General features: G+C 51.1%; 6 protein-coding genes across 6 annotated transcripts; 1 reads left to right on the top strand and 5 right to left on the bottom strand.

Moving 5' to 3' along the window:
• Nucleotides 1-365: 365 nt before the first annotated feature.
• GEA2 (GDP/GTP exchange factor for ARF) lies at nucleotides 366-5,348 on the bottom strand (the record flags this gene model as incomplete). Its single annotated transcript, XM_033566138.1, has 6 exons — nucleotides 366-689; nucleotides 763-1,145; nucleotides 1,213-1,319; nucleotides 1,396-1,784; nucleotides 1,841-2,186; nucleotides 2,245-5,348. The coding sequence occupies 6 exons, from the start codon at nucleotides 5,346-5,348 to the stop codon at nucleotides 366-368; spliced, it is 4,653 nt and encodes a 1,550-aa protein (XP_033431895.1).
• A 1,773-nt stretch (nucleotides 5,349-7,121) lies between these two features.
• Nucleotides 7,122-11,897, top strand: ATNIH1004_001437 (putative Rho guanyl nucleotide exchange factor; the record flags this gene model as incomplete). Its single annotated transcript, XM_033566137.1, has 3 exons — nucleotides 7,122-9,363; nucleotides 9,432-11,293; nucleotides 11,352-11,897. The coding sequence occupies 3 exons, from the start codon at nucleotides 7,122-7,124 to the stop codon at nucleotides 11,895-11,897; spliced, it is 4,650 nt and encodes a 1,549-aa protein (XP_033431894.1).
• Nucleotides 11,898-12,373: 476 nt separating this feature from the next.
• Nucleotides 12,374-14,616, bottom strand: ATNIH1004_001436 (tRNA lysidine(34) synthetase; the record flags this gene model as incomplete). The annotated part of the gene is made up of 3 exons (XM_033566136.1): nucleotides 12,374-14,175; nucleotides 14,236-14,415; nucleotides 14,475-14,616. The coding sequence occupies 3 exons, from the start codon at nucleotides 14,614-14,616 to the stop codon at nucleotides 12,374-12,376; spliced, it is 2,124 nt and encodes a 707-aa protein (XP_033431893.1).
• A 334-nt stretch (nucleotides 14,617-14,950) lies between these two features.
• On the bottom strand, nucleotides 14,951-18,593 carry ATNIH1004_001435 (WD repeat protein; the record flags this gene model as incomplete). Its single annotated transcript, XM_033566135.1, has 8 exons — nucleotides 14,951-15,232; nucleotides 15,291-15,465; nucleotides 15,523-15,611; nucleotides 15,665-16,644; nucleotides 16,702-16,912; nucleotides 16,971-18,303; nucleotides 18,371-18,449; nucleotides 18,557-18,593. 8 exons carry the CDS (start codon nucleotides 18,591-18,593, stop codon nucleotides 14,951-14,953), a joined length of 3,186 nt encoding a protein of 1,061 aa, XP_033431892.1.
• A 554-nt stretch (nucleotides 18,594-19,147) lies between these two features.
• On the bottom strand, nucleotides 19,148-20,191 carry PET8 (putative mitochondrial carrier protein (Pet8); the record flags this gene model as incomplete). The annotated part of the gene is made up of 2 exons (XM_033566134.1): nucleotides 19,148-20,050; nucleotides 20,132-20,191. 2 exons carry the CDS (start codon nucleotides 20,189-20,191, stop codon nucleotides 19,148-19,150), a joined length of 963 nt encoding a protein of 320 aa, XP_033431891.1.
• A 1,071-nt stretch (nucleotides 20,192-21,262) lies between these two features.
• HRK1 (putative protein kinase) lies at nucleotides 21,263-23,850 on the bottom strand (the record flags this gene model as incomplete). The annotated part of the gene is made up of 3 exons (XM_033566133.1): nucleotides 21,263-22,038; nucleotides 22,115-23,477; nucleotides 23,602-23,850. The coding sequence occupies 3 exons, from the start codon at nucleotides 23,848-23,850 to the stop codon at nucleotides 21,263-21,265; spliced, it is 2,388 nt and encodes a 795-aa protein (XP_033431890.1).
• Between the last annotated feature and the right edge of the window lie 1,700 nt (nucleotides 23,851-25,550).

The following is a 25,550-nucleotide window of genomic DNA, read 5'->3' as shown; positions in this document are numbered from 1 at the left end:
GTAACGGAATATATTCGAACATTGAGGGAGAGTCCCTAGTCAGTCAAATATTGTATGTATGCAATGTGTTTGAAGGTGTATCATGATCAATGAATGCTCCCTCAAGAACAAAAATAGAAGAAAAAATAAACTGAAAAAAGGACCAAACGCTATGTTGACTCACACAAGACACATCTGCAAATATACCTTGAATCTTTAAAACAAAAGCCAAACGAATAAAAAAAAGACGGATAAATTGGCATCCGTCCTTTCGCGTTCTGCATGCCATCAAAAACAAATTATATTTACATGGAGTTGCACATACAAACTACTCACGCTATAGATGCCTGATGTAATGGGGAGAAACAGATGGGATACGAGTCTAATCAGGGATCATCACCCTGTTGCTCGTTGGTGTTTTTTGCATCCTCAGGAGTACCAGGAGCCGTCCCATCCTCCCTGGACTGCTGGTCATTGGTGTGCTCCTGCGTCGATGGGCTAGGAGATGTGACGGCGGAATTCGGGGTAGATGGTTCGTTCGGTTTCTCTGGGAAGATCTCCTTGAAAAGGTCAGGTAGAAATCGATCCAAACGCTTCTTGGTTTCGTTCCAGACTAATTCCTTGGTGGTATCCTGGGAGGGCGGTACCAAGTATCCTCCATCAGCCATGACCAAGAGGATGTTCTTCAGACTCTCCGGGATTGCCTCCTCCTGCAGGAATAGTCAGCATTGTGTACTCATCCACTTGTGTGGCAAGTTGGCATCAAAGTGAATAATAACTTACCAGACTGTCACCCTGACCACTGTTGATCATCCGGTCGAGGACATCCAGAATCTTAAGCCATAGCTCAAGCATTCCATTCTGGTTCGGAAGTTGATCGAGATAGCGCAGGAAGATCTTGCAAACCAAGATCGCCGCTTGAACTCGTGTCTCACTCATTCCAAGTGGATCCGAATGATACACCTCGGGTTTTAATAAGCGAAGTACGAGTGGGAATAAAACCTGGTCGAAAATGGCAATCCACTCCTTATTATCGGTGGAGCTCATCTCGACTGAAAGAAGAGACCGCTGTAGGGTCGAAATAGCATGATGCCGAATGTCCCGGCAAGGATTAACGCATTGGGAGGTCAAGGAAAGGAAAATCGGGGACCAGTAAGCAGACCAGGCTGATAATTCGCACAATGTTAATCGAGATCCACTGCTGGCCACGTAAAGACAGCAAGTAGTACAAACCTTCATTTTCTTCAAGATGAGACTGCTTAATCAGAGCTGGAACCCGTCCGGTGAGCTGATAAACGAGTTCAATTGCCTTGAAGCCACGGTATACAACTTCGTTCTCGCTGTTCGTCCCGGTCAACTTCTGATAAAAGACCAAAAAAAAAAAAAAAAAATAAAAAAAGAGGTAGGTGCACAAACCTGGATTTGCGCTGCTTTGCACCTTTGGAGCGCCGCATGAACGCGTCCTTCTGCCGTTCGTCAATGGAACCCACACTAGCGGCACTAATGAAATCGTTCGCAAGGCAAACAGCCGACTCGTAATTATCTGCGGTAATAATGGGGGGTGAGAAGTCCACAATGTGTTGAAGTAGGTCGAACACTAAAGGACCCGCTTCCTTATGCTGGTGCAGTCTTTGCAAGATTGACCAGAAATCAGGGGAAACGGTGATCTCATTGCGTAGGAATCCTCCATTTGAAACGCAGCGAGAGAGTCCTTTCACTGTAGGTATTGCGACGCTTTCCAAAATATCTTGATCGAAACCGGATATACCGTGGAGAACAACTGGCACCCGCATAAACGAGTAGTCCTAGCAGATGGTCAGTAATACTCGGGCTTGTAGGGGGAAGCTTCTATCATCCATACATGGCTCAGTCGCAGCAGATTAAATAGATAATAAACTATTCGTGACAAGGCTAGCGAATGCAGGTTTCTGGCATCCCGAATGAAGGCTTGCAAGGTAGTTAAGAGTCGCTCGCCAAGTGTCTCCAGCGTTTTGGCGTCACGAAGGGTGATGATCGTCGCCAACTCCAAGAGGTACATCATGCCGGGATCGTAATTCGACTGCCTGGCATCGGCCTTGCCGTTCGGTAGCCTCGATGAAGGGGACAGTCGCTCGGACTTCACGACAATGACCGCCGGTGCAGACTCCTCGGGTAACAGCACCAGTAATGAGTCTACCACCGTTGAAACCAATTCCAAAGGAAGAGACCTAGACAGGGTTATTTCAAGTCACCAGCGCTGGGACAAAGGGCTAGGAGTCCACATACTTAATATTCGCCAGAACATCGTTGATCGAACAGGCTGCAATACAATCTATAGTGCACAGAGTGTTGTCGAGTTCTTCATCGGATGGCTCCGGAGGGTCATCTGCTGCATAGCTGGAGAGATAAGATGTGAAAGCAGACAGGAGCCCTGTTTCATTTCCACGTCCATCGCGGTCCACAACCTGCGACGGGAGCTGTAGCGGGATAGGAGGCATTTCAAGCTCGGCGTTCAGGCTGCTATCGAAGGGAGGAATGAGAGAGTTGATGAACAGGTTGTTGAGGATGCGGAGAATATGTGCCCAGCTTCGCCGAACCGTCGCTTCATTCCCTGCCAGAACCCGGAACAAAACCACTGTGGCCAATTGTGCCCGAAAGTCCCTGCCAAATTTCACTGCAAGCTCGCTAACCATCACGCTTTTCTTCCCAGCCTGGACTTCGGTGTTGAGGGAGGTGCTTGGGGGTTTATCCGTGGCCAGCGTGCTAATGGAAGCAAGACAAAAAAGTATGCGGTCAAAGGCTTCAGTTAACCCATATCGTGCAGCGATCTGAGCGCACTGGTCGAATCCCAGGACCACTCGAGAGTATACGGCATCGTCCGAGGCAGACATGAAGACATATGAGAGGGTTGCTATCACTGGTTTCCAAGTGGCTTCAAACATCTCCGCGTCATAGATGTTACTCTCGCCCACCACCAGCTCTCCGGCCGAGCTGGATTTCAACAAGAGTTCCCGCCAGGCGAAATCAAACGCGTGCTTGTTGTCGTGCTCATCGGGCAAGATAATCTCGTTCTGTTTGATAGAATCATAGATCTCTTGTAGGAACTCCGGTGCGAAATCCTGCCCTGCGTTGACGCCACGCAGATTCCGTGAGAAATCGTTACAAGACATGCGATTTTGCGATTTAATGTTCTGGTTGTACAGTTCCGTATTCAACATGATGATACCGTATGTCAATACGAACAGGGCATCCTTATCAGCAACACCCGGAGGGTGCGCTTTCTCAATGAACTTGTCGGTGAACGTTGTGACGATACGTTCGATAAGAGGGGATTCGCCAGGCAAACGGAAGGCACCGAGGAGATCTCGAAGGGCATCGACGACAGTCTTTCCTGAAAAGTCAAAGAGATCAACGAAGGCCTCGAGAAGGGTTTCGTTAGATCGTTTGGAAATGTACTCGCCCAAAACCTTCTTCGACAGCCGAGTCGTTCCCTTGAGGAATCTCGCGACCAGAACGGGGTCGTCCGCGTTCTCAATGATACCGTGGGCGGTCAAGTAGGCGATTCCGGCCTTGGGATCCTCGTTGAATTTTTGCGCGCCGGTGATGATGAGTTTCTTCGTTTTGCGCTGGCTCCTCAAATGCTCCCGCGAAGGGAATCCCTCCTCCACGGGTTCATCCTCCAGCCTGTCGTACACAAACTGAACGTAACCCAACAGGGCGTCTAAGCACAGTGGCGGCACATTGGTCGTGCTCCACGTGGCTGAATCTGGGAACGCACTGCGGGAGAGAAGGCCGATCAGGTCCTCGCAAAGGTCCGCCCGATCCACCTCGCAGTCGTAGTTGATGAACAGCTCCACCATGAAGCTTGGGATCCGGGCCAGCACACCAATGCTTTCGACCATGGCTTCCCTCGTCTCCGGCTTCCGCGAGCCCCCTTCCAGTCCCAATTTTTGCCGATCTTTCACGGGAACCGGTGTCGATCTACCGCTGCTGGACTGCGAAGGCGAGGGTTTCACTAATTTGGGCACCTGTGGCACCCCGTCGTAAAGGGCCGGATTGATACCGGCTTCCTTGGGTATCTCTACCCGTGGGTGAAGACAAGCGACCAGATAGGACAGATAAAGCTCTTGCTGGAGCTTCAAGACAGAACGGCACGTCAGCAACAAGGTCCCGGCGACTCGAAGGGACCCAGTCAGGATGGCCATATTTTCCGATCGGACCAGCTGGAACAAGTGGCGACAGAGGTCGTTTTGGGCCAACGCTGTTAAACTAGGATGCCTAGCCACCGTTGGACCTGCCACTTCCAAAGCGACGTCGATGATCCTCAACGCCATGACCCTCATGGGGTCGGTATGTTGCCGGTTGTGGGGGTCCAGCAGATCAATCAGCACCCGAAAGAGTTCTCGGATGGAAGGCAAAGAGTAGGGAGCAACGTCGTCCCCAACGTCGTCCTGCGGGTTGGGAGGAGCGGCGACAGCGTTGCCGCTGGGGGTTTGCTCAGGGGTCTCATCCCTACTGTTAGAGTCGCGATCCGGAACGGCCGTATCCGAACCCATGGCGGACGGATGCTGCGAGGTAACGGTATCTCCGTCGACAGAAGGGTCCATCTTGAAATTGGTCGGTTGGGCTTCGCCTGCATTCGAGAGCGCCGGCTCCTCCTCCGATAGCTCTGAGATATCCAGATGTGATAGTCGCATAAAAATCACCTGGCACATGTTGACCATGGCCATTTCCGCAGACCTGCGCAGAACCTCCGAGAGACGGACCTGGCAGCACATGCTTAACCCGGTTTCCATCATTTCGCAAACACTCTCGTCACCTAGCAATTCACCCTCTGGTCCTGACAGCATGCCTTCCATCAACTTGAGAATCCTCAGCAGGACGATTTCATCTGCTGCCGAGTCACTGGCTTCGAAGCGACAGTGGGTGATGGCGGCGGATAAGAGCTGCATGGCCATGGATAGTCGCGGGGAGCCCTGGCCGATGATGTTGTAGGCGAAGAATTTCGTCAAGGCCACCAAGGCGAGTGAGGTGATGGCGGCGGAGGTCGAGGAGGAGCGAATGACCTGAAGGAACGGATGGAGTAGAGCGGGAGCATCAAAGGTCCGGATGTCTTTGCAGCCCTTGAGATCGCTCCGCAGTCGCGTGAAGGCAGAGATTAGAGGGTTGTCCTGCATGCTCTTGCCTTTCTTCCCCCTCAACCCCCATCGATTGGCCAGGACATGATCGTCATCGACAGCGAGGGATCTGGATCCGGGTCGAGGTGTAGTTAAGGCGCTCTCACGGGGACTCGGAGGGGCGGAGGTATCACGGTCGTAAATCCGGGAGACTGTACTTCCACCTAGGATGGCCGAGACGGAGGAATGAGCCCAGCGGGCATGTTTGCGCATAGCGGAGGTGACGGTGATGCATTCTGTAGTCACTAAAGCGACCGGATCGACCGCAATCGGAAGGGAGGTGGACGACATGGCGGAGAAGGGAATTGGGAGAGGGGGAGGGATAAAGGGGATGTGAAATTGCCCGACAGCAGAGCAATCTTCAGATCATGACCCTTCTCGAGTGAGAAATAGAGCAATAGAGAGAAGGAGAGCGAGAGAAGTGGGAAAGAGAGGCACGCAGAGAGAGAAAGAGACCGGGATGGAGAGGAACAAACAGCTGTCTGCTGGCCCAATGCGGTTTAGTCCATCCGTTTGAAATGTTTGTCTGCAGATGCGCTGACTCAGCCTGTTTCTCGTCCTTTAACTTATAAGGTAATTAACCGGCCCTTCCGCCTACCGCCTCCAGGGCGGCACACACTAATGGGCCTGAGGTATGTATGTATGTACCTCCAGGTACCTCCTCGCAATAATCACGCCAGGAAGGTACTTGGCTGGGACATTGGCAGTAACTCGAGTAACATCCGAGAAGCAAGGGATATCAGCTCTATAGATGTAGGGTTGGAGAAATACTGATGTTGTTTCGTCGGGAGTTTATATGTATAGTCTAGATAATGTATTCTATTCTATAGTTCTAAATGAAAATTCTATCTGAATCGAACACAAGATCCTCTACGCATCCGTCGATCGGGTGCTGCAGGGGGAAAGGAAAGAAAGACATGAATGAATGAATGAATCCCTTGGATGAAACATTTCTCCGCTAATGGATCGAGTAGAGTAGTCTTTATTTTTGCTGGTTCTAGATCGGGATCTCCATCTCTCATCCATGGTTCAGTTCGGTGTTTTCGATATAGTGTAGTGGTAGTAGTATTAGCAGGTACACGGACGGAGTACAGTTGCTTGGGAAGGTCCCGCGTCAGTTACTTCGGGAGGAAGTACCGGGTCTATGGATCTCTCCATGTCTACATCTCCACCAGTTCGGATTCTGGATTTTTGGATTCTGGATTTCCACGATGATGATTCTGTCTTAATCTCCGAGAGTCCACACGTGTCTCTTAAATGGCTGGCTGGAAGTAGTATTTGTTTATCCATATTCCATAGAACTGAAATCCAAGAGTCCCCCACTTCGTTGCCCCCTCGTCTTTATGCATGGGCTTCCTGTCGCTAACAACTCGACTGGATGCAAATCATCGGCAGTCATCCATCCTTCTTCGTCCCTCACCACAACAACCACCTGGTCTCCACCCCCTCTTCCTCCATCCAATTTATCCTTCCCATCCCATCCATACATCAACAGTCCATCACTCATGTCCCAGTGATTTTACTCTTCCTTCCCCCTCCCCGGGTTGTCCCCAGGGAACAAAACGCGTCTCATCCCCATCCATGGAGGGGAACCCTTTCTCTTCCTCCGTCGACTGCATGAGGACTGTCTTTCGCTAGGTCGCTCTTCCTCGGCGCCTCGATCCTTAGTATCCTGATTCCGATGATTATTATGCCTTCGCCGCAGTCTTTTCCTAGTGTCTCTTTCTAGAGTCGGATCGGATCGGTCTTGTCTGTGAAACGCCCTCCTTCATTGCTTCTGTTGGACGCCGACGGGCAATTTTTCATTTTGGTTTACGACGCCTTCATTTATTGAGTGTTTGTTGAATGTGCTTATTTTCATATATTTTGTCGATCTAGCTGGCTTTTCTTTTTTTTTATAATCTCCATACATTGGGTGTTATTCTTGGTTGGTTGACCTTCCTTCCCTCATTGCGCGCCAGCTTCGCTCCTTCTCTTTCCGCCACGATGGCGACCGTGACAAGCGCCCCGTCAGACCTGCCGCTGGAACAGCTCGCCCTCTATCATGCCTCCGATCCGTTCCTGTCCTCCGTCTTCGTCTTCTATGGTCCCGTCGCAACTGCCAATGCCACCGTCAGCAGCTCGCGCATTCAGGCGCATATCTTGACCCCCGCAGGCTTTCAGAGCTTCCCGCGTATCACGATCTCCCCCGCCGCTCCGTTGTATGCTGCCGTCAATCACCTACCCCGCGACAAACAGGGCGACGAGGTAAGTCGCGGTCTAGCCGTCGGGATGTTGAAGTATTTCGCCCAGCTCTCCGACCCCGCAAAGGAATGCTTGCAGGTTGTCGCTCGCACAGGAAGGTCTGGGGCACAGATCCCAAAGTTGTTCGACGAAATGCATGCCGCCGACCTCGCGAATCGCATGACCAAAGTGGACCAGACAACTGACATCGTGCGCGACATCCGTGGAGCCTTTCAGGAGCGCAAAGTCCCCTGGGTCGATGTCGACGTCATGTTTCCGCCAGGGACCATTCAGCCACCCCAGCGGCCTAGTGGCGATGATTTGGATGACCTAGCCGACATGGAGGACAGCCTTGATATCCAGTACGGGCAATATTCGGCCCTCATTCATGCGCTGGGGAAGCCCATGTTTTTGCCAACATCACGATTGAAAAGAGCTCCGTCCCAACCTACCAAAGTGAACCGATCTCGAGTTTTCTCGACGAGTCAGAAGCAGGCTTTTCGCCTGACCATGTGTGAGTTTGTGGATACAGAAGAGAGATATGTGAACAAACTCTATACCCTGGTGCGCAACGTGGCGGAGGAATTCCGCCTCAAGGCTCAAGGTAGAGGAACCTCTAGTACGAGTCCCACCGAGTCAGACCTGGCCAAGCTCTTCCCTTCATGTCTGAACGAGATCCTTGAGGTCAACATGGGCTTTTTGGAGGTAATACGTCATGTTCTCGAGGAAACCGAGAAAGATGCGATTGAAGACATGACCCGAGATACGGAACTGTCCTCGTCCATGTCACAGCGCACCCCGTCAAAGGAGGAGACAGATGATCCGGTTGGGGCGGTGATGTTGGCAAATGCCCTTCTCGAGTGGTTCCCGCGATTTTCGGGACCCTACGCGGATTACATGAATGCCCACAACAGCTTCACACATGTGTTGAACTCTTTCATGACAGACAAGCAATCCAGCTTCTCCAAGCGCGTGCATGACACCGGAGAGCAGATGCTACGATCGTTGCTCATGGAGCCTGTTCAGCGACTCCCTAGGTATAGTCTATTGATTGATACCATGATGAAGAGTCTCCCTTTGGTTCATCCGGCAATCCGACCATTCCTAAAAGCACGGGACGTCATAAACGATATATGTGCTCTGGACGATTCGTCTTCAACGAACCATGATCGGAGCTTTCGTCGACTAAAAGAGTTGGTGGACGGTTGGCCGTCAACCATCTTGCCCACTGGCCGCTTGATCACAGCGGTTGACTTCAACGAGTTGTCACCACCCTATCATCTCGATCCTCCATCCTCGGAACCGAGCGTGGGTATTATGTTTATCTACAAAAATTGCCTGGTGTTGCTTGCAAAAGCTGCTGGGAGTAAAATCATGGCGCGAGGCTTGCTAGCAGATCTGGACAGTGCTGCGTCAGCGCCCAACGGCTCCCCTGGTTCGCTGCCCGCTAATGAAATTCGAGTGGTGCAGGTATATGACCTCCACTCTGTGCGTTGTATGCAATCTACCTGTGGCCGAATCCTGTTCCTTGCCCCAACGTCGGCCAAATCGGCGCCGAATCAAAATACCACCGTGGACCTCCTCGCGTTGGAGCTGGCTTCGATATACGAGGGCCGCGCCGTTCGTGTCATTGAAGATATTGTGAAGGCAAAGATTGCAGGTCGCTTCTCCGAGTCAGAGCGGGAAAATAGCAAATGGACCCTCCGTAGTCCCACGGGTACCGTGGGAAACCTCGGAATCTTAGCATGTGTGTTCGAGGACGAGAAGAGTGCAGATGGTCAAGGGTCGCTGATGAATCGAACCGGGTTGTCTAAGATTAGGATCGTGTTTGACACACCAAGGGCCGCCTGCAGAAATATGTTGGATTCTTCGGACCTGGAGGTGATTGTTGGGGTATCGCTGTCGGGTGAAGACCAATTTCGAGTGGATATAGACTCAATAGCTGGCACACCAGCCTCGGATATCGTGACTGTCGATAGCTTCGTGCCTGTGCTCTCCAAACGCCGTAAGTACCCTCGCACACCTGAACAACCGACGAGTATGCGCGCCGGCTCTTAACGCTGACGACTGTAGTCCTCAATGTGCTTTTACCGCTGCATGGCCCTCAAAACCGGACCATGACGGAATCGATCGTCCACTCCAACTTCGAAATACTTCGCTACCTGACTGGCTATCTTACGTCGCAGCTGAAGTCGCCCCGTGGGTTTCGCCCTCCCTCACCCACCAAGCTACTCTCAAGCCTTTTGGGTTCGAAAGATACGAACACTCTGAATTCCAAAGCGCCCACCTCTGCAACGTTACTGGGCGAATTTCCCAAGATGCCACCGCCACGTACTAACCTCTCGCGTTCCAACACCATGCCTTCTGCGTTCTCAGGGAAGGAAGACAAAAAAGAAGAGACTTCGAGCAAAATCTCCATGGTTAGCGGGACCTCCTCAAAGGAGCTGGACAGCCCCTTTAGCGTCCTGGAACAGGCTTTTTCGGCTTATGTTCTGGCCCTACAGTCTCGCAGTGGAAACATCGTGGGGCGCACCCTCCGTGCGAGGGACAATGTGGATCGCTCTTCTGTCAACGAGCTTTATAACGTCCTGCTGGAGGACCCCGGAAGGATACAGATGGCGGCTGAGGCGCCTGTTGACACACTTTTCGTGGCTTTTGAGACGTTCATGGCGAACGCGTGGCGAGAGCACATGGGGCCGGTTTTGGATTCATCATCAATGAAGTTACTTCAGAGTCATTTCGACACTATGTTTCCCCGAGATTTCGACGAAAACTTCCGGAAATTTCTTGCAGACATAAGCCCCCAAAACCGCCGTGCGCTAGCTTCCCTGGTACGGTTACTTGCCGAGTTGCTCGACGCCTCTGGGAACGATGGCGACCGGGGTGCTTTGACTGCGGCATTTGCAGAGGTTCTGACGGTGGAAGGGGACCCAATGCAACATATTTCCCTCCTGGATCGTCTCGTTGATGATTTTGATAACCTATTTGATGACTTTATCCCCGGCGGTGCTTCGGTAGAGGGAGCCTTGAACTACGATCAGACACAGTCCATTTCGCGTACAGCTGGGTCTATTGGCTCCAACGCTTCCTCATTCCGCAAGCGTTTCGGCTTCAGCCTGCATAGGGATAATTCAAAATCGGAAGGAGAGAGCAAAGTCTCGTCGATCCTACGAACCTTGAGCAAAAGCAAAGGCGTTGGCGACTCGGAACCTGGCACGCCGAAGGGGTCACTACTGCGTTCAAAGTCGATAGATATAGACGCTAGTCTTGCTCAGTTGCTACGCCCTGGCTCGCGCGATCGCCCCGGTTCATCCACCTCGCATGAAAACATCCGACGCCCCGGCAGCTCTCAGGCAGAGACCACGTCATTGTCATCGATCCGAGAATTATCAACAAATGGCGTGGTGAGGGTGCGTAGAAAGAGAAGGAGCTCATTGTCAGATCTGCGACCTGGCACGGCGTCTACAGATACTTCTGGCATCTCCCCACAACAGGAGCAAAGTCCTGCAACTCCAATATCCTCCACAAACCGTGCCCCGCATGAAAAGACGACACCGACGGAGTTGGAACGGCCACAGACAAGCCATGGCTCCGGGTCTACGGTCCGAAGCACATCTCCCGCCAAAAGCTGCTCCCCTATCCGGATGACTTCACCAAGCCGACGATCGCCGACGCGTCCCGTTACCCCCAGTCGGAAAGAGAACATCGATCCCAAGATATCCCAGGTGGAAAGATCTCCACGAAAGAAGGGGGAGGGTTCCATCTCACCCACGCAAGACGGCAAGAGACGGTTGCGAGCCACCAGCATTCCGTCCTCCAGAAATCCTGGATTGAAAGAGCGGCCGGTCCCAGTGAATGGCTCGGATGGGAGGTGCTCCCATTCGTCATCGTCTCCCCAGAAGCCGCAAAAACTACGAATGCAAAGCCCACAGAAGGTAGGTCTACCATGTCTACCCTGCGGAGAGACATTTTCTTTTTCTAACTATCGAATAGCTTCGAGATCGGTTGCAAAACGAAAGGAGGACTCAGGCCACGGCGCAGCTGGGTCTAAAGGACGAATTGGAGTTGATCGGAGACGAATTACGAGCAATGAAAATCGGGCATAAGGCAGAGCACAGCAATATCTCGTTGGGCGAACCATTCTCGCCAGATGCAAGCGCAGCTCTTCTGTCTCGTGTTCACGAGCTCGAGACGAAATTTGAATGGCTCTCTGGGGAGTTCAATGGCCGGACTTCTTCTATAGAGAAAGATCTAGAGTCATCCCTCGTAGTTAGCGAGAAGCGGGCGAAAAAGCTTGACGAGTTATACCGGGAAGCTAGCGCGGAGAACGAGGCGCTGTATGATCGGTTTAACTCGGAGCTGAGCAAGATAGCAAAAGACGCTCGATCAGGGAATGCTGAAGAAGCCTTGAAGTCCCAGTTGTCCTCGGCATTAGACGAAATCGGACGACTGAAGAAGGAAAACTTCCGACTGAAGCGAGAAGTTGCTGGATTACGGGCGCAGCAAGCAGCAGTTGCCTTATTGAAGGCGAGTGAATGAGGCTTCGACTTATCCTTCTTTTGCTTTTCCTTTGATTAGCCAAGAATTAATTCTTGGATTTGACATGAATACACGCGTATAGCCGAGGAAAAGTGACACTTTATTTCCTTGGCTGGTTTCTTTCTGCCTCTTTTGATAGTTTTTTTTTTTTTTTTTTTTTTTTCGTGCAGCCTGGTGAATGATAGCGGTTTCTCTTGGAGAATACCCATCTCTGTCTTTTTCGTATCATAATGTTTTTTCTCCCTGCTTACTATGTTGTTATTCTTTCTTTATTTCTTCTTCATTTTGTACCACATTGCAAAGATTTTCCCTGGCTTTCTGAATGCATCCAACGGGGTTCAGTTGGGCTGATTTTGAACACATCCACTTGCACTGGAATAGCATGCCTATTGTTTATTCTTCCATTATTTTTTCTAACACATCCCTTCATTGTGTCACATTTACCTTTACTACATTTCACCTATGTGTAAAATAGCTTAGGGGGCTTCCAACCCACCCATCAATTTCAGAGGCTCAGTATCAACCATCTTATACATCCATTCCCACTGTATCCTCCACGGACCGAGAGTACGCAGGAAATCATGCATTCCAGGAAGCCACATATTCATTGTTGGTAAGGCCAACGGCAAGTCGCGATCAAGATCTCGAAACCCTTCTGTGATCGAAACTAAAGGAAGGGTGAATCGAGTCTGCCCAGGAGCTTCCCTAGACAGCCGTTGCGTCAGTAAATCCAACTCAGGATCTTTATTAGCCCTTCTTGACATATTCCCGTGTCGGGATCGGTATCGGGGTCGTTCATTGGCAATCTGCCGGATGAACGCCAGATCAGACTTCTGAAACCCTCGCACTACCAAAGGTATCTTTTCCATCCCAGAAATAGTATCAATGATATTTTCATACCCTGGATAATCCTGTAGAGAATCCGTACTCCCCAAGATGACGGAAAACCGAAACCAGTATCGCTCATCCCAGAGACGCCAGGGTGTGTACTTTGGGTCTGTCGATGGACATTGAGTCTGGATCTCGCTTTGACTTGGCGAGGTAGCGAGCGTCGGATGCTGCTTTGGAACGTGAACGTGAACGTCGAAATGTAGTGTCGGAAGACGGTTTCGGATGAATGGTTGGCGGGAGAGTAGCCAAATATTACCATGACCATTATAATTGTAATTCTGATTATGATTATTATCGCTATCATTTTCATTGTTGTGATGATGAGATTGATAGCCGTCGGCGATGGTAGAATCACCTTGGGTCAACTGAGTAGGGTTTCGATCAAGAGGTTGGAACATGACGCCTCCGAGGGTGAATGTTTGTCGAGTGCTGATGGTGGTGATGGGATTCCGGGTGGAGGGGGCCGGGAAGACGCGGGATGTGAAATGCTCGAAACTGCGTAGGGGGAAGTGGTTTTCAGGGAATGGTGAGATGAGTTCAGTGATACGTCGGAGAGTCAGTGTTTGGATTTGATGGGTTTTGTGGTGCCTGGCGGTTGAGTGAGATTGAGGGTTCGTCGAAGATGATGTTGATGTTGGGGTTGATAAGGGGTGGGGGAATTTGAGAATGAGTGTGCATGTGGTTAGGTTTATGTCTAGGATCTTGCACTGCTGTAAGAGTTGATTTGAGAGATCGGTGGTTTCTTGGAGGAGAACCTGGCTGTTTCTGACCAGAGATAAGATAGATGGGGGTTGTAGAGCTCGTGGGAGTCGATTGGAAGAGAGGAGACTCCGAATGGCGTTTCGGGCGGTGAGAGTGGCATCGAAGTTGGTTGGGTCTGAGACGTAAGGGACTTGATTCTCATGACAGGTGGCGAGTAGATTGGCTTTAGGGAATGAAAGCAGTGGACGACAGATCAGAATCCCGCCAGTAGACATGTAAATCTTCGGGTGTGGTGTTGTTGTCTTGTGGCTGTCATCAGTGGCACGAGAGGTCTGCTCGGGCGTGCTACACCAGCCTGTAGAGGATACGTCTTGTCTAGGCTGTAGAACAACCGCTGACCCGCTCTCAGACACACCATATATACCATGGCACTCAGGAATACGCGCCACTGGAGGAATCCCAGCTAAACCAGCTCCTCTGGCACCGGAGGAGAGCCGCCAAAGCGTAGTCTCGACGTTGTCATCGCGATGGTGGCCCATCAGTAAGGCCTCAATGCGATGGTCTCTACATGCCCTGCCGAGAGCTTGGAATCTCAATCGGCGCGCATGGGTCTCGAAAGCGGACACTTGGGATGGCGTTTGAGCGCCTTGTGGCCATAAGAGCTCCAGAATCTGCGTCTTGATACCTATCGTCTCGATTAGCAGACGATGGAGCCGCCGGACATATCGACATATCAAGGAAATACCTAGTTCAGTGAGCCATCGGCTCACCATGGCGGCTTCTTGCGCGCTTTCTTCTCGCGCTTTGTGGTCGACCACAAATGCAGTGACGGCTATATCGTGGCCATGACAGAGTTGATCCTTCTCCCATTGTCGACATAAGTAGGCTAGAGCCATAGAATCGGCCCCCCCACTAACTGCCAGACCTATCGATACTTTAGGAATACGAAAGAAATACAAGAGACAAATAGAACAGCCTACATACCTATTCGCCTTGGGAGACTCGCCTCCTGGTTCCGCTTGGCCCGTAGCACTCGGAATTCGAACCATGCTCGCCGAAAATTCTCTAGGAGTTGGGGGACAGTGATGGATTTGGGGCTGGAGGGCAGGAGACATGACCCTGCCATGGATTGTAAATGGATGAAGTGACAGAATGATGCAGAATCGAGAAAAGAAACCACTGATCGGAGACAAAGATAGTGATGCCATCCCGTACAGGCATGATCTCTTGGCATCGACACCTGGACGCTCAGGCAGAAAGACGACTACTGCTAGTTACGGAGTACGCACTTATTGGAATCTGAATGTGATCGCTCAATATACACAGAAAGACAGAAAGAAAAAGGTGGGTTACATGGATGTCTGCACTAGGTCTCATACAGCACACCACCGCCATATTTCCATGGAAAAATGATAATAATGTCACAAAGAACGTAAAATGTCTCCTCGGCACATGCGCCATCAAGAATTGCTGATGGCTGATGCAGACCCTGAAGCTGTCAGAGAATGGATACTCCCTGGGGGCGCATTTCCACCTTCCCCGTTGGCCACTCTGCTGGGTTCAGCAAGCCGTTGTGCGCTTGGCCAAGATTCAAGAGGCTGAAGGTTCTGATCGCCTTCTTTGCCCTCGTCAGGCACCCGGATCTCCTTCTTCCCATTAGCCTTGTAGTAAAGGACCATATCACCCGACGATCGCCAGATATGTGCGCGCATGGTTGCAAGTGTCATGTTCAGAGGCAGTAGCTAAATAATCTACGTCAGTATGTGGCATGAGCAAAGGAAGAGTGGTTAAGGTACGGACCGTCCTTTGGCAGTACAGCTCTAGGTACTCTTCTGGCTTCATCACGTCTTTTTCCGGTTCGTCGGTACTAGGCGGGTCGATTCGTTCCGCAATGTAGGCGAGGATCTTCTTCGCTCGGAGCATGCGGTTGGCATTCAGACGAGAATTGTTGTTCGCATTGCCATTGGCGGCATCTCTGGAGGAAATACGTGTTAGTCTCTCGACATGGGAAATGCATGTTATCTGTACGCACACATCGGACTTGACTACAGGTGGCAGCAGATCATCATATGGCTTCAAAGTGAAGGCTATCTTGACCGGTTCTTTCAGGGGCACCTGGTTCTATGGCAGCTGTTAGATAGAACTCGTTGATAACGTTTATTTTAACCACTGACCTTAAGTAGCAGCTCTGCAAGCCACAGGGGTATTGACTTCTCCAGTTTGTCGATCTCCTGGCTGATTCGGCCTACACTGCCGCGATACAAGTCTGACGCCACAGCGGATTCACCGGATTCTTCTTGGATGAATATCGCTGTGTGAGGAGGAATGGCTAATAGGGGTGTTTCGCTCTCCTGACTCGGCGTAAAGGCTGAAGGCACCTCCTGTGAAGCATTTGCAGCAAGCGACTCTTCGTATTCATGATGAGTGCGCTCAATAAAGCCACCGAGGTTGCTTTCAAACACCTTCTCTTCTTTAACCGACGACTTATCGGACTCTTCCACCTTCTCCTCTTGGATCTGCGGCTTGACCTCTGATGAAGTCCTACCCAGTTTCTTTGGGAAATCCATTCGGAACTTTTTGCTAAACAGAGAGCCTCCTCTCTTGCGTTCCTCCTTATCAGGCTCTAATGGCGATTGAGGAAGGGCTGTTGGTGTTGGCTCCCCGGATGTTGGCAACGCTTTGTCTGTATCCAGGGGAGGCAGACCCTGCATCCGGGGCGATGAGAGATAGTCGCTAGACTTATCTGACATTGAGTTTCTTGCAACTTCTGCGGTCTGCTGCAGCGTCATATAGTCGGAAAAGTCTCCAGGAGACGTCCCGAAATGGTTGTTATGGGAAACATTCTGATTAAACATCGGTGCTGCCATTGACCCTGGACTGCTGGCAAGCCCGATTCCAAACCCGGACATTGTAGGGCTCCCCAGCATATCGTACCCAGGGCGCAATGATGATATTGAGGGATCAAGTGATGTGCTAAAGCTTCTAGAGCCTTCTATGGACGGAATGTCCATCGGCGCAGTTGTATTCGACATGCTCTGTTTAGCAAGCTCTTCTGCTTTTGCTATTGCGGTTGCACGATACTGAGTGTCTCGTTGGATCTCCTCTTCCACCAATGGGGCAAAAAGCCACCGCAGGATCCACTTCCCCAGGTTGACTACGCGATGGTCAGGAGGGGCGGGGGAAAAAAGTCAGAATAAGTGGGTTAACATACTCCTTTGATCCTCACGGATCTGGCTGTACTCCGGCAGATCCGCTTCATCTGCGTAGACTTCGGCATCGAAACAACGACCTGGTTCCAATATCACGGAGAGCCGTCCAGTGCGGATGTCAATTGTGCACCAGTGAGCAATACTCTCAGTCGTGTTGATCTCAGATGCGACATCGTCCATATGGCGCTTACCAAATGATTGTATCGGTACGCACTACCAATCTATTTGTTAATCGCTACCTCCAAAGACATAGACAAGTTGTCACCTTTACCTTTAGAAGATCCCACAAGACCACCTCACCGGCGGAGTCCTGAGTTAATGTTCGTCTTCGGTCGTTCAAAAAGAAATGTTTAATCAATCCATGCTGGCCCTCTATCGTGTCATCCGGCAAGGAATAAACGGGGACCGTAAGCCCCAATTCGTCTTCCATGTCTGACTCCGACGATGGCGGCTGTCCATTTGTAGTAGATCGAGACATCACTCCCTCCGGGACACGGGATTTGGGAAGTGTCGAAGTATTGGAGAGTTGCAAGACCGACTCATACGGGATCTTCGTTAACCGTTGTTTTACCGTAGACTCTTTTCCTTTGTCCGGTGAAGCCTCGCGCTCTCGCACAGGGGCTTCGATCTCAGCCGTGGTGTCAATATCATTCCATCGGTTAATACTGGACTTAGGAGTCGCAGTCCAGATGTAATCACCCGCAGCCACAACATTTACTACGCCCTCGTGCTCTTGCAGTGCTGCGATAGAAATCCCCTGCTCAATATCTGGGGACTGCCGGGTATCAGTTTTGGCAACCAGGCCGGACCGGTCGCTCGAGTAGAAGACGGATAATTGCGGATGGTTTGAATAGAGCGACCAGACGCTGTCATTGTGCATCGTCAGGGTGTGCATACATCTTCCTGCCGTCAGGGACCAGATCTTGATTGTTTCGTCGGACGACGCCGTCATGATCGTATCTCCGTCCCGGTTAATCAGGATATCTCGAATATTATCCGTATGACCGACAAATTTGGTGATTAATTTTCCGGATTTCGGATCCCAAACCCTGACCACGCTTTCAGGCCCGCCACTCGCAAGGACCGAAGAAACGGCACCTAACGCATAGACCGAGCCTTTTGCAGTGCGATCCTCGCCGCAGACATCAATATTCAATATATCACCGCCGCCGTTCAGATCCCACAAGCAAACCTTATGATCCAGGCCACCCGAGGCCACCCAACTTGAATGGCTTCCGGGCGTAGCTAAGGCTTTCACGTAATCGGCATGTTTGCCAATGGGATCCGGCACTTCTGTAGAGTCGGAGTGCGGTCGCCACAATCTCACCGTGGTATCGGAGGAGGCGGAGACCAAAGCAGAATTGTTCTGCGTCAGGACGATGTCGTTGATCCAGTGGCTGTGCGCTTGGACTTGGTTGCGGAACGTTGTCGGCGGCGGTTTAGAGTCCGCCAAGGGCCACGAGGGGTTCGAAAGGGACAAATTGAGATCCCACGAGCAAACAACACCATCACGACCAGCAGAATACCTGTTCCGGAAACTATGGTCAGAGATCGGAGGACTTGACTGCGACGTGGTAGGCGATGGGGGTGCGCCGGACTGGTCGCTTGAGGCCGACGTATACACGTCGTCCACACCAGCAACGACGTCGAAAGGAGACGCTGGAGACTCACAGGATCGAGTTATCAGAGTCAATGGTCAAACCATTGACCCCCAGTCGATGGCCGCCTGGAGCATCAGGCAAAGGGAGGACTGCGAAAACGAACAGGCAACCGTCAGTAGAAGATCCGCAGGTGAGCTGTGAAGGGGGAGGAACAGCTGAAAATTGATCTCGCAGCAATAGACTACGCGACACGTACCGTAGGTGACCCTCTGATGACTTAGTCTCCTAGCCATGCCGCGTGGTGACGGCTCCGAAAACTGTGGACGAGGCGGAAGTGCGGAGGATAATGCGGAGGCTCGGAGACCGCATTCCTCAGGCAGGCCGAGAAGCGAGAAACGCGGAGATGAGTCAGTATATATACGATGGACGGAGACGACTCCAGTCAAAAAGAAGCAAGTGGGGAGAAACGAAAGGATAAGGAGAGAAAGGGGAACGAGAGGCTCGGGAGTAAGAGAGAGAAGGAAGCGAGAGGGGGAGACCGAGACTAAAGGAGCAGATAATGGTGGCTAGCATCGCGCCACGCCAGGCACGGTTCCAGATCCATCGCAGGGGCTTTCTTTCTGTCTCTATTGCTTCTCGTGGTTCCTACAAAGTATGGCCTCGATGGTTGATATCATACCTATAAACATTGTCTGATACTTTGTGGTTGTATCCCACCATCTACACCCTCATTCAGAGGGCCTGAAGTCGATACTCTGGAAAGGTTGCTGGCTGTCTGACCGACTGTATATAATCTATATGATACAATTCTATAACATAACCAGAGAGATTATTTATAAATTCTTCTTTACCGTTCCGACTGACCCTTCCGTTCCAGGGTATTCCACGCCCACTGATAACTGCCCAGGAACACTGCACCCCCAATGCCAATCCAGGCCACGCGCGGCCCAATGCCTCTCCAAAAAGCCCCCAACCCTTCCTTGGTGACATCCTGCACCACATCCCTGATGCGCACACGGGCACCTTTTTCACCTCGTCGAGCCAACATCACCCGCGTCTTGATGACGTCCAGCGGCGTGGTAAGTCCCGCTGCGATGGCCCCGGCAACACTACCGAACATGGCACTCGTGGAGGCCGGGACCTGGCCTCCTCCAGATGGGTCGGAACTCTCACGCTGCATGCTTTTGGCATACTCCTCCTTCATCGACTCCCACATGGTGAACTGTAGCACTGTGAACGGGATCTCTCGCGCGATGGTAATGCCTGCGCCGCGGTATAACTCCCGCACCACCTGTCCGTAGCCTCGCTTCGTACCACCGGTGGCGTCCGGATGGCGCAGGGCAAGAATGTCTTTTAGAGCGAGCAGGCTGGAGCCGCCAAAGAGACCCGCCTGTGCCCGCTGCTTAACTACTTCCGTAGGTACCCGAACGGCACAGGCAGCCATCTCTCCCATCGAAGAAGCGAGCGAATGCGTGAGGATCAGGTGTGTTCGTGATGGAGTCTCTGAGCTCGAGGACGGCAGAAGAGAGCGTTTCACGCCATCGTAAACAATGAAGAAGGACGCTGCGGACGGTGCCGAGCCGAAAAGGACGGAAGGGAGACCGGCATAGATCCCTCGGATGGTTTGTTTCAAGGATAGACTAGGCGCAGGAGCGAATGGTACATGGCTCCTGGCTTTCTGGAGGCGTGTTTTGATGGTATCCAAAGGGTACAATGAGCAATCAACGGTGAGGCCAGCAACTGAGCCTGACTAAGGGGAAGCGTAGAGGGTTAGCTGGCGGTCCAAGACATGTAAATGTACAAATCATTTCTGGGTAGGTCTCAAACGTACGATCAAAGATCTGGCCCACAAAGAGACGACCAATGGCTCCGACTCAGGTGGTTGGGCCATTGTAGGCGGGCGGAATTAAAAGGTATGGCGAAGGAGGCGTTTCCACGAGCGGTCATCCTCTGCCGGCTCGTAGGTCGCTTCTCAAATGGACGTATCCGCTGCAGCGTCGCCTGTTTTGAATCCGAGGGAGAAAAGTTAAACTGTAAAGAGTGTCCAAGGTCAGCGAGGGGAAAGTGGCTTCGGGCTGGAAGTTGCCGCTCCACCCGATCGGCGTGAAGCTTTTTGATGGATCCGATTATCGCACCGAGGAGTAAACTCCGCAATCTCCGCGTTGTCGGCCAGTTTACGTCGAAGAGACTATATACTATGTAAACTACTGGGAACTCACATGCACGCGGTTTTGAGAATAGATAGTCTCTAATTGTTTGTCCATTGGTTTATAATATCTACTAAGCTAATGGTGATCAATACAAGAAGGGACCAGTAGAATGATTGACCAATCCGAATGACATCTTGGCCAGAAGAGCCAGGCCAGATGAATAACAAACAGCACTCTGTGGACTTCGTGCAAGCCAAAAACAAGCAGGGAGAACATGAGCGGCCAATAAACAATAGAAATCTAGCAATTAACCCTCTATTTGCCGGGGGAAGGGGTAAATTCTCCGAAGCAATTCCATTCCACTAGACAGTGACCACAACGCCCATATCAAAAGAAACGGAAGACAGAAAGGGGAGCTAAGGGAAGGAAGCGAAAATGGTGAAGATTATGAAGAGGTATAAAAATTATTTGCTCCCTCTTCAGGCGGCTATAAGAGTCAGGGGAGGATAAGAAAAACAGGGAAAGTAGGAAAGAAAAGACGTTGACCTCATCCATATATGCGACGATCTCTCAAAAACGAGAAGGTGAAGAAAAGAGAGGCAAGCGAGTGATATCCGCCGTACGGTACAGTATGCTAGCTAAATGAAAGGAGCACCACAAGCAAAGGGAATCAAGGGGGAAGAATAAGGAAGATATATTAGCAAACGGAAAAATCAAACAAAAGAAAAATATAAAAAGACGAATGAACAGTCAACTTTTGCAAAGGCCAAACGTCGCACGTGGCATTATAGACAGTACCAAGGCTGACCAAATTATTTGGCTTTACTAGCCACTGGTACACTCGAGGAGGGAGGCTCCAAGATATGTGTATGGCCTGGTGCTTTGATGACTTCTCCGGAAACTTCTTGCTGGCAGGCCTTGATGTTTCGCACCCATTCATCGGTCAAGACATCATCGAGGGTGGCGCGTTCCTTTGGGTTCACCTTGAGCATACGACCAACGATGTACCGGCTTTCACGAGGTAAAAGTCGCAAGAGTCGCCAGGGGCCCTTGATGACTTCCTGACGTTGGCCGGACGACTGAGCCGACGCCGGGAGTGGAGGCGCCTCTTTGCTTGTGGTGCGTGTGGGTTTGTTGCCAGTAGCACTGTTTTTCTGTTCGGAGCCGGTATTTGGGCTCTTGTCCTCCTGAGGGCTCGCGGAAGTGTTATTTTCTTCGTGGGTGGCTGGTTCTGATTTCGATTGGTTCTTTGAGGAATCCTGCTGCCCATTAGGCTGCTCAGAAACTCCGCTCTTATTCTCTGAGGACTGTGAAGGCTGATGCTCGCGGGCAGAGGCGGGAAGGTCGGGAGTTGATCGCGTAGGACGATGGCGTTTGGGGTCTGCATCTGGGACCGGGGTTCCTGGAGTCGGAGTGGACACGAAGAGCCGGTAGGAGTTGTCGCTAACACGCGGTTGCTTCCAAGGGAATCGACGCAGGGTCATGCAGCAGAAGATGATGGCTAAGGACCAGATGTCCGTGGGGCGCGGGTCATATTTCTTTTCATCGTATACCTCAGGAGCGAGGTATGGATCAGAGCCGACAATACCTAAAATGTTGTTAATTGAAGCCGTTCATTTGCCTGGACAAACTCTCTGCCCGTCGGGAAACACATGCGAACTTACCCGACGCAGGGACAATGTCGTTTTCAAAAGGATACCGGAAAACCACGGCACTCCCAAAATCAATAAGCTTCAAGATACCATGTTCGTTGACAACCACATTATCAAGCTTTAAATCGCGGTGGGCCAGGCCCATGCCATGTAAATATGCCACTCCGCTAAGGATCTGTTTGAATGCGCAAGCCACTTCGTCCTTCACCATCTTCCCAGTCATGACAATGGCGAACAGATCAAATGGGGCATATTCCATGACTTCGTACCAATGGCTTCCCTCTTGAATGATATCCAGCGTCTCGATGATGTTGCCGTGGTGAAGGGTGGATCCAATACAGAATTCGGCTGTCACCTTTTTCGAATATTCCTTCACCGTCTCCCAAGAATGGCGCTCTCTAAATTGCTTCACGGCGAACGTCACGCCATCGCTGTTCCGTTTTAGGAGCCGGACGGAACCTCCAGCCCCAGAGCCGAGGACCTTCCCTAGTTTCCCGTACTTGGAATTGAGGCCATGGTCGTCGGCGAACGGAATATTGTCGGGGGCCATCTGATATGGTGTGCTCTTTCCAGAACCGCGGCTTGATTTTTTCGCCGGGGAATCCCCACGCTTGTGTTTGTTGTGACCCATTTTAAAGAACCGCTTCAGCTCCGCCATATGGCCATGATGCTTGCCTTCTGATTCCTGCTGCCGCAAGTCTTTCTTGCTGCTAAAAATTCCACTACGCTTGTCGCTTGCTTTGAGGTCACTGAAGCTGGCCGACCGAGGTGTCCCGGAGCGGAAGGTAGTCGAAGTGTGTGCTCGTCGTTTGAGATCACGGCCCCCGAAGATGAATCGTTGGTCAAGTTGCGAGAGATTTTTGGGCTGTGGCGGTCGCTTGCTGCGAGCATATGGATCGTTGGGCTCCCCAACGGGCGTAATGGCGCCTGGTGGGGTAAAGTTTTCAATGTCTCTCGGGGTGGTTGGGGGGCTTTCTTCCTGGGAGCTTGCATCGGGACCGATAAAGAACTGTGCCCGGTGCTTTGCTCCGTTCAATGGGTGGGAAGATGTTTGCGAGACATTGCCTTGCTTAGAAGACAGTTGTTCGGTAGAAGAGGGCCGCGACGTCGGCGCGCTCTGTGGGACTTTGCTCTTCGTGGACGAGGTGGGCGGGGAAGTTTCCGGAGTCATCACCACTGAGTGTGCGGCGGTTCCCCTGTCTGTCGTAATCGACACAGACGAAGTGTCATTAGTTTTGGATTCATGCGAATTGGTAGCCGCAGGTGTAAGAGGCGGTGATTGTATCGTAGACACCAGTGGGGAGGCATGGGGAGACGGCAAACCAGATCCATTAGCTCCTCGTGTGCTGCGATCACTCGACTCTCGGGATGTAACCTGTCAAGGGGAAACCCACTGGTTAGCTTCTGTTTTTATTTGATAAATGATGCGGGGTGAAGCAAGGAGTAGTCCCATCCAGCTGCACAGGTTTCGTCTCCGTTGCCGACTGGGTTTGGCATACCCTCGAAGAAGGAAGAGACACCGGCTCATATGAAAATTTCCCCAGTCGAGACTCCTGTAATTGGGACCTCTGCAGACTTGCGGCCAGCGACCGTATTTGGTCCACCTGCTGTTTTTGATCCTCAGCAGGGTAGTTTTCAGAGAGTTGAACAGAAGCCGACGGATCCGACGGCTCAATTTCCTCCGTTACCGACGAAAAACGAACCTGACCGGGTTGCGTTTTGGACTTGAAGTCTTGGTCGACAGACATGTCAACGGGTCTCGGAGTAGTGCCAGATCCTAGCGAGTGATGGAATTGCGTTAGAGAATGATTTTGGACCGATGCGGGAGAGAGCTTTGCACACCTGAATCCATATTGCTTGCATGGACCAGATCGGTTGTTTCAGACGTCATACCTAGCTCGTCAAATCCACGGTTGCGGGACGCATGCCCCTCCGCCAGGAATATGCCGTGGGCGGGATTAAGGCGGATCACGACAACCTTAGGTAGTGGCGACGAAAGAATGAGGGTTGGCGTACGGACGACGAAGTGTATGACGGTGGTTGATACTTGGAAGCTGCAGCCGGCAACAACTCCGTGGGACAAAAAGGAGCTGCGTGGAGGAATTTGGATTTGGATTTCACAACGGGAACAAATCTTTCAAGGCTCCGTTTAGCGTTTGTAATTCACGGAGCTTTGGGCTGGTAGGTGGTCGGGATTCGAGCTCATCCAAAAAAGAAAAAGAAAGAAAGAAAGAAAGAAAGAAAGAAAGAAACAGAAAAAGAAAAAGACCAGGTAACGACGATAAGTTAAAAAGTTGCTACAGGGAAAGTAATAAGAGTAAGAAAATGGGGAGTTTGTGGGGTAGGATAAGTCAAGAGGAACGGTCGGGAAGAAAGAACAAGAAAGAAACTGAGACGTATTCAGTAGGGTATGGAATCTAAGTAAGAGGGGAGAGGTGAACGAGGCAGACAAAGCGAGAATCAAGTCAAGAAAGTCACAGGAGAGAGTAGGAAGAGAAAAGGAAAGCAGGTGCAGCGTTGAAAGAAGCGGCGGCGGCAATAGCGGCGGCGATGGACGGAGGATGGATTGGATTACATCGACGAAGACCCTGGTTTCACTTGGTTCAGGTTCCACCAGGGGAGTTTGGACCATATCAATTCGTAATGGAGGTATGGATAGGGCTAAGGTCGGTAGTTATATAGTACGGACAGAAACCGGGGTTTCCTTCGAATTGATACTAATTACGTTGGTGGTGTAGACGACCTTTCTTTTGAACAAAATCAGTACGTTTGGTCGAGTTCATTCCTATCCTAAGAAAGGGGATTTTACGGGGGGCCAAGAAGAGAATTTCATAAAAAAAAAAGAGAGTAAACTTTCATTAGTATTGGCATTACATGTACTATCCATACAGTCAGTCATTTACTCTACAAAGAGACAATAATTCATCACTGATGGGATTATCTATTATTATTACTTTAACCCTCCAGTCGGAACCCACGGAGAGTTGGCTACCGCATTCCCTAGGAGAGTTTCGTCGACTTCATCGAATCGATTTGCCATGTGAGATGTCAGTCGGAAACCTTACCTCCCAGCAATGGAACTCCAGGTTGTCTTCTCCGCCATGTATGACTGACTTGGGTGGGCTTCCATGCATGGGAAGAACAGAAGTGCAGCGGCCTCTGTACTCTGTATATGTCTACGCAATACGGATACATATTCATCTATCAGAGGGGTATTTTACCGTGCCGTCTAGCCGCTCAGCATGGTCTGTCCGCGAACAGGATTCGAGAACGGGCCCCCGACCCTCATCTGGTCCATGATGACCCACTAGATTTTTCTGGATTTCATCTGGCGTGGCTTTTTTATGCATGCAGATGGAATGGACAGCTGCTCACCTGATCGTTATCATTTAGGACAACATCCTTACTGATTGATACTTACTCTAGAATCAACCAACATCTTAGACAT

The sequence above is a fragment of the Aspergillus tanneri genome (genome assembly GCF_003426965.1).
Source record: "Aspergillus tanneri strain NIH1004 chromosome Unknown AapTan_2_pilon_pilon_pilon, whole genome shotgun sequence".
Lineage (NCBI taxonomy): Eukaryota > Fungi > Ascomycota > Eurotiomycetes > Eurotiales > Aspergillaceae > Aspergillus > Aspergillus tanneri.
Note: the sequence above shows the minus strand (reverse complement) of the source record. Positions and strands in the feature narration are given on the sequence as shown.